The sequence below is a fragment of the Punica granatum genome, chromosome 5 (genome assembly GCF_007655135.1).
Source record: "Punica granatum isolate Tunisia-2019 chromosome 5, ASM765513v2, whole genome shotgun sequence".
NCBI classification, from domain to species: Eukaryota; Viridiplantae; Streptophyta; class Magnoliopsida; order Myrtales; family Lythraceae; genus Punica; species Punica granatum.
Genome location: NC_045131.1, coordinates 1,084,365 through 1,090,662, shown reverse-complemented (window position 1 = coordinate 1,090,662; position 6,298 = coordinate 1,084,365). Strand labels below are relative to the sequence as shown.

Sequence of the window (6,298 nt, the reverse complement as noted above, 5' to 3'; positions counted from 1 at the left end):
GGCCCTAATGAAAGCGAGAAACGTGACCTGTCATGTCGGGCACTCTTAACCTCGGGGCCCCATTCAGCGAAGTGATCGGCCTCAGAGGCCTCATCCCTCTCCACATATCTGTAGGCTCGAGGCTGCCATTCTATGATAACACCCTCGACATCGTCCACATGAATCTGTTTCTGGACGGGTGGATCGGGGCGGAGCTCCTCTGGTTCATGCTGTTAGACTGGGACAGAGTGCTGAGGCCGAAAGGGCTTCTGTGGATCGACCGGTTCTTCAGCAGAAAGGAAGAGGTAGAAATGTATGTGGGAGAGTTCAACAGGCTGGGCTACAAGAGGCTGATGTGGAGGATCGTTCCAAAGACAGACAAGCTTGTTGCTGACGAAGTCTTCTTCTCTGCTGTTCTTGAAAAGCCAATCAGAGCTTAGATTTTGATAGAACCATCAAAGGTTGTGTATGAAATGACTACGACAAATCTTCATCGTCCCACAGATTCTTGCACACACGATGGACTTCAGAAGCCGCGTAGAATTGAATTCTTCCATGTTCCAAAGGGCTGGTATGCGCTATGCTTTTTCATATACAAAAAAATAGGAAGCATGCCTTGAACGGCAAGAAAGAACCCAAGAAATCAGTTTTATATACATGTTTTTTTGATGACTTTCACGAGGTGTGCCCTTACCACTGTATATGAGGATGTATATCCGGTTTGCACATTATTTGTCGGATAAACTATCCAAGTTTTTGCTGTTACAAATTAATGCTAAATGACACAGGTCAAGTATGACTCGTATTTACAGTATATACATAATATTCGTGATTCGGTTCAAGTCAAAATATAAACTTTTCTCCAAAAGAAAAATAACATGTATATGGTTACGAGATAAATACAGATTCATATATAGTATCCGACTATTGGCTAGGCCACCCAAGTAAATTAAAAAGATCAACATGGCGCCATTGCATGGCAACTTCATAAACTAGGGAGAAAAAGGAGAAAACAAGAGGCTGAGAGCCCCCTGGTTTAAGGGGTTTGAGTCAAAGGGTCAAGCCAAGCCCACTGTAATAACTTTGCTTGACACATAGACATAGGAGAGAATCCAATCATATCATACGTAAACATTAATATTATTCGTTACTTAATTGGTAGGGCCAACTCATATAGGAACTGGGGTTGCTGTTTTAGTATGCCAACCCACCGCTATATAATCTCTCGAATTCGTGCACAGAAAATATATACCAAACATCATATTCACCTACACAAACAAAAACAACAACTCCGCCATATACTATACCCCTTTTCGCGTTCGAACCATTCCATTAGTACAGAGGAAAAGAGTTTTCATCACAACAATGGGGCGTTGGGTCAAACCTGAGGTATGGTATACCTATATATATAGAAGAGGTCATATTCTTCTATTTTTGGGATCGAAAACATTGTCATGTTAACGACACAGAACAATATTAATGCGGGGGTTTCGTCGAATATCAGGTGTATCCGCTGATGGCAGCCATGGCATTTGTGTCGGGTATGTGCGTGTTTCAGCTCACCAGGAACGTTTTCCTCAACCCTGATGTCAGGTACTTCGATACATCTATATATATATATATTGTTCCTTAGAAAGCTTCTTCAATTCGTTCGTCGTTTTGATACCAAATTGCGGAAGTAAAACGGTCATCTATATATATATATATATCGGTTGCAGAATAAACAAGGCTCATCGGAGTGTGCCGGTGCTCGATAATGCTGATGAAGGAGAGAAGTACTCGCAGCACAGCCTCCGCAAGTTCCTCCGCACTCGTCCCCCGGAGATCATGCCTGCCATCAACCATTTCTTCTCCGAAGACAATTAAAAAGACCATAATAATTACACATCTTGAATAAGTAAAGAACAGATTTTACATGTGTAAATCAGAGTGTTGTTCTGTCTTCTCAATGAAAGCAAGGACGATTTTTGACACTCTCTGTTGAGATCTTAATTTTTTTGTTTTGGTGAAATTCTTTGTTGGATTAATATAATTCTTCTTGTACTAATGAATGGTATCTTGTTCTAATGTTTGTCCCCCCCCCCCCCCCCCCCCCCTTTTTTTTTTCTTGTTTGGGGCAATGAGCGTCTACTAGATCGCAATATTGATAAGATGATGATGGCACTGAGAAATTAGAAACTTCAAAATGGATAGCTTTGTTGTGACTTATGAAGTTACAAATTTACTAAACCTTTTTTATTAACTGAAAACACATCGATCGGGATCTATATGACTCTGGATACATACAGGCATGCTTGACTCTCTTTGCAGCGCTTAGAGGGCTCGGTTAGGATTTTGATGTCATGAAATTACTTATATTCACACCCTCAAATCAGAACCTATATCTTTCTATTCGCAGCCCGAATCCAAGCACCGAGCTCTACCCTCGATTCAAATCCTGGCTGTTTCATTTCTGGAGGCTCGGTCTATACTATAAGTAATACTGACTATCAAGATCCTACTAGCTAGGGTTATTTGTGATTTATGCTTATATATCCACCGTAAAAAATTATTAATCCTACAATTGTGTAACATGGTGGAGAAATCTATCGGATAGCATAGCCGGAAAATAAATATTAACTAGGCGAAAAGTCCACACATATGTGCGGGCTAGAATTGCTGCGGCAATCAATTGATCAACTATCACAATAGAAGGCAAACATACAATATAATCAAGATAGATAATAAGAGAAATGCAATTCCTTCCCATCGGTAGTTTCTCATTATAGATAATTATTTCAACTGCTATTCAAATGGAATGACCACTTACGTTCATCAAGTCTCTAACTTTTGGGATATCCGGCGTACTCTACTGCATTACATCATTTTTCGATAGAATGGTGGAATCCTTTATTATCACTGAATTTGAGGGAGGAGGACCCTAAATGGATTAGATAAACCACATGCATTCCATTGTATTCAGACACACCATGAACTCAACCTACTCGTCTTCGTCTTCTTCTTACTTTTTTTTTTTGCCCCCTATAGTTCTTCTTCTTCCTCTTTTCTATCCTTCATTACCAACCCACAGAACTCCCAAGAAAGAAAGTTTTGGATTTTGGTACGAAATCGAATGCTCATTTGTCCCAATTTAACAGCAAAATTAATGACCTCCCATTTCCTCGGTGTCATGTCAGCTTCTTCCCTTCCTTTTTTATACTTTTAGAAAGAACATCATTATAATTTTGATTAGATGGCCAAATTTTGGTTACCTTCCCAAAAGAGCAATATTTCAATATTAATGTATGAATAATGTTTTTTTTTTTTTTTGGATTGACACCATCATCCGTTTCTCATTGTCATTGATGATTTTCCTCGGTTTCCTCGGCTCAAAACAATGGCGACAAGACAGCCCCAGCCCCGTAATTAAATTTTCCGTTGATTTCCGTCTCCGTCCTTAATCCTCCACGAACCACCTCTCCTTTTCTCTCCCAGGGATGGGTTCTCTTCATCTTCATCTTCCCCAGCTCTTGGCTCTGCTGACGGTTACCCTGTTCTTCTCTGCTTCCGCTGCCTGCTCCAATGGAGGATGCAAGGTTGGCATCGTTTCATATTTTCTTGTTGGCTTCACCATTTTCTTTCTCCTTTCTCTTTAGCGTTGTCAACGTTTTAAAGGGCAATGATTTTTTTTTTCCTCCCCCTTTGGTTGGGGAATTCTGATTCTGTGGGGGTGCTTTTGAAGCTTCTTGATGAATGCTCGGCGAACAGTGACTGTGAGGCAGGGCTGTACTGTTTTTCCTGCGCAGGAGGATTCTCCGGTTCAAGATGTGTGAGATCCTTCTACACAGACCAGTTCAAGCTCCTGGTACGTAATTTCTCGCATGCTCTCGTGATAAATGGATCGCCTTGATGTTAGAAAAGTTGATGATTCGCTTCGGTCTCAGTTGTTGATATGAATATGCAGTTTAGCCGAATAGACAGAATTAAATGTTGTTTGTTAATGTCAGATGATTATCAGCAGTAGTTTCACCATGTTTGTGTCGGTCCTTTTCTTGGGGTTTTTGCGCGTAGAACAATTCTCTTCCCTTCAACAAGTACGCTTACTTGACAACGCACAATGCCTTTGCGATCGACGATGGAGAGCCTCGATTGACCTTTACGAATCAAGAAGACAACGTCACTCAGCAACTAAATGTAAGCTCGCTCTTTCACTTCACTGTGCATGACTATCGGACGAGTGACTAGCTCACTGGAGTCGAATGATTACAGAACGGAGTCCGAGCACTGATGTTAGATACGTACGACTTCAAGGGAGATGTGTGGCTTTGCCACTCTTTTGGTGGGAAATGCCATGATTATACCGCATTTGTACGCTTCCTATCCTCCAAGTAGTACATCAATTAACTCTTGCTTCTGATGTTCAAAAATGACTCTGCATGTGGTGCATTTCTCTTGGCAGGGGCCCGCAATCGATACCCTCAAGGAGATCGAAGCATTCTTGTCCACAAACCCAGCGGAAATCGTGACTCTGATACTAGAGGACTATGTTCAGGCACCAAATGGGTTGACGAAGGTCTTTACTGATGCCGGACTAAAGAAATATTGGTTCCCTCTCACAAACATGCCAAAAAATGGCCAAGACTGGCCGCTCGTCAGCGATATGGTAGCAAACAACCAGAGGCTTCTCGTGTTCACCTCGAGTGAATCAAAGGAGCAGAGTGAAGGCATTGCCTACCAATGGAACTACATGGTCGAAAATCAATGTGTGCAAGTTAATTTAAATCGTCTCGTGCTAGCATACTCTTTTTTTTTTTTTTGGTTGAATTTTCTGGGAGAAAGCATACTGCACCACTCAATAAGTTTCTAATTATATCAGTATTTGAAGAACTGGAATTTTTGCAGACGGGGATGGAGGAATGAAAGAAGGGACCTGCCCCAACCGGGGAGAATCATCGGCAATGACCGACACGAGCAAATCACTGATCTTGGTGAATTACTTTCCTTCTGTCCCTATCAAGCAAATCTCCTGTGAGAACAACTCGGGAGACCTCATCAACATGCTTCGAACTTGTTATGGTGCTGCTGGGAACAGATGGGCTAACTTTGTCGCAGTCGACTTTTATAAGGCACGACTTGCTTACTAGATTAAAGCAGTCTTGTGCTCCGGAAATTTGTCCTTAACAATCCATGGGGAGTTCTAAGTTTCTTTTCTGGTCTGCTGCAGAGGAGTGAGGGAGGAGGGTCATTTCAAGCTGTGGATACCCTCAACGGGAAGCTGCTGTGTGGATGTGATGATGTGCATGCATGTGTGGTAAGCTCCTTAGATTATAAAATTTGTGTTTGTCTAAATTCCCCTCTTATGATAGCCGAATCCGTTACAGGGGTAGACAAAATTCGGTTTTCAACAATCTCGTTATTGCTGAGCCTCAAGCTAGGTCGGGATAACTGATATGCAAAGTCATGCAGCTAATATCAAAACAGCTAATATCAAAAGAGAGCGTAACGCAGTGGCGCACGCCTTCGCCTGTTATCCAAGAGTTCCAAGTGCAATACCCGTTGAGGGACTACTCGGATCCTTTTATTAGTTATTACCATTATGACCAGAAAAAAATAAAAAATAAAAATTCATGCAGCTAATTAATTAGGCCGCTTCTTTCAGATGGACCAAATCACAAGTTTGCTAAATGTTGGGTTTCATGCTGTTTTATGCTGGGCTGGGTCCAAATTATCATTGTTGGTCCATCATAGGCCCATTGAGCTCTCTTACCTCATTAGGGCCTTTGATTGCAGAAGCCCATCAAAGTTGGGGCCTTTCTGTAATAAATCAAGAGCATGTTAAAAACCTTTCCTAGGTTCCCTCATGGTCTCAACATTCAATGTTCTAACATCTTTTGTTATTATCGCAGCCCGGGTCGACCTCGGGAGCATGCACTCCTCCATAAGTGTAAGAGGATCAACCTACATGACGGAGACGGTACATTCCGCAATCACTTGCAAGGTTTCCTGAGATTTAAAAGAAATTATGCAATGAATTATAAATTTCACCTTTTGTTTATCAGTACATTTATCCTACATTAAAGCCAAGGAAGAAAATTAGTCTTTTCCTCCCTCTAATTAAAATTAACCTCGATGTTTTACTTTCACCAGACATGTTCCGCGTAAGAAACTGTATTACCTAACTTTTACTTGAAAGTATATATATTCAAGGATTCAGACTCAAATAATTGGTCAAACTCGATTGAAAAAAGTTGATGAGAAATCGCCCATCCTAATTTTATTTTATTTTCTGCCTGTCAGAAATCATAATATATATATAAAACCTTAGGAACTTGGGCGGTGA

At 41.2% G+C, this 6,298-nt stretch overlaps 2 protein-coding genes across 2 annotated transcripts; both read left to right on the top strand.

The window, feature by feature from the left end:
- The first annotated feature begins 1,207 nt into the window (after positions 1–1,207).
- LOC116206957 lies at positions 1,208–1,952 on the top strand. Its single transcript, XM_031539797.1, has 3 exons — positions 1,208–1,368; positions 1,484–1,572; positions 1,698–1,952. The coding sequence occupies exons 1-3, from the start codon at positions 1,345–1,347 to the stop codon at positions 1,843–1,845; spliced, it is 261 nt and encodes an 86-aa protein (XP_031395657.1). The 5' UTR covers positions 1,208–1,344; the 3' UTR covers positions 1,846–1,952.
- A 1,206-nt stretch (positions 1,953–3,158) lies between these two features.
- LOC116206956 (PI-PLC X domain-containing protein At5g67130) lies at positions 3,159–6,030 on the top strand. The gene is made up of 8 exons (XM_031539796.1): positions 3,159–3,554; positions 3,701–3,823; positions 4,030–4,152; positions 4,228–4,326; positions 4,418–4,721; positions 4,861–5,084; positions 5,183–5,269; positions 5,865–6,030. The coding sequence occupies exons 1-8, from the start codon at positions 3,456–3,458 to the stop codon at positions 5,898–5,900; spliced, it is 1,095 nt and encodes a 364-aa protein (XP_031395656.1). The 5' UTR covers positions 3,159–3,455; the 3' UTR covers positions 5,901–6,030.
- The last annotated feature ends 268 nt before the right edge of the window (positions 6,031–6,298 follow it).

Coding starts and splice junctions, on each gene's coding strand:
- LOC116206957 (XM_031539797.1), top strand. CDS start 1,345: ATGGGGCGTTGGGTCAAACCTGAG. Junction 1,369..1,483: donor GGCGTTGGGTCAAACCTGAG/GTATGGTATACC, acceptor GTCGAATATCAG/GTGTATCCGCTGATGGCAGC. Junction 1,573..1,697: donor TTCCTCAACCCTGATGTCAG/GTACTTCGATAC, acceptor TATCGGTTGCAG/AATAAACAAGGCTCATCGGA.
- LOC116206956 (XM_031539796.1), top strand. CDS start 3,456: ATGGGTTCTCTTCATCTTCATCTTCCCCAGCTCTTGGCTCTGCTGACG. Junction 3,555..3,700: donor GCTCCAATGGAGGATGCAAG/GTTGGCATCGTT, acceptor GTGCTTTTGAAG/CTTCTTGATGAATGCTCGGC. Junction 4,327..4,417: donor GCCATGATTATACCGCATTT/GTACGCTTCCTA, acceptor TTCTCTTGGCAG/GGGCCCGCAATCGATACCCT.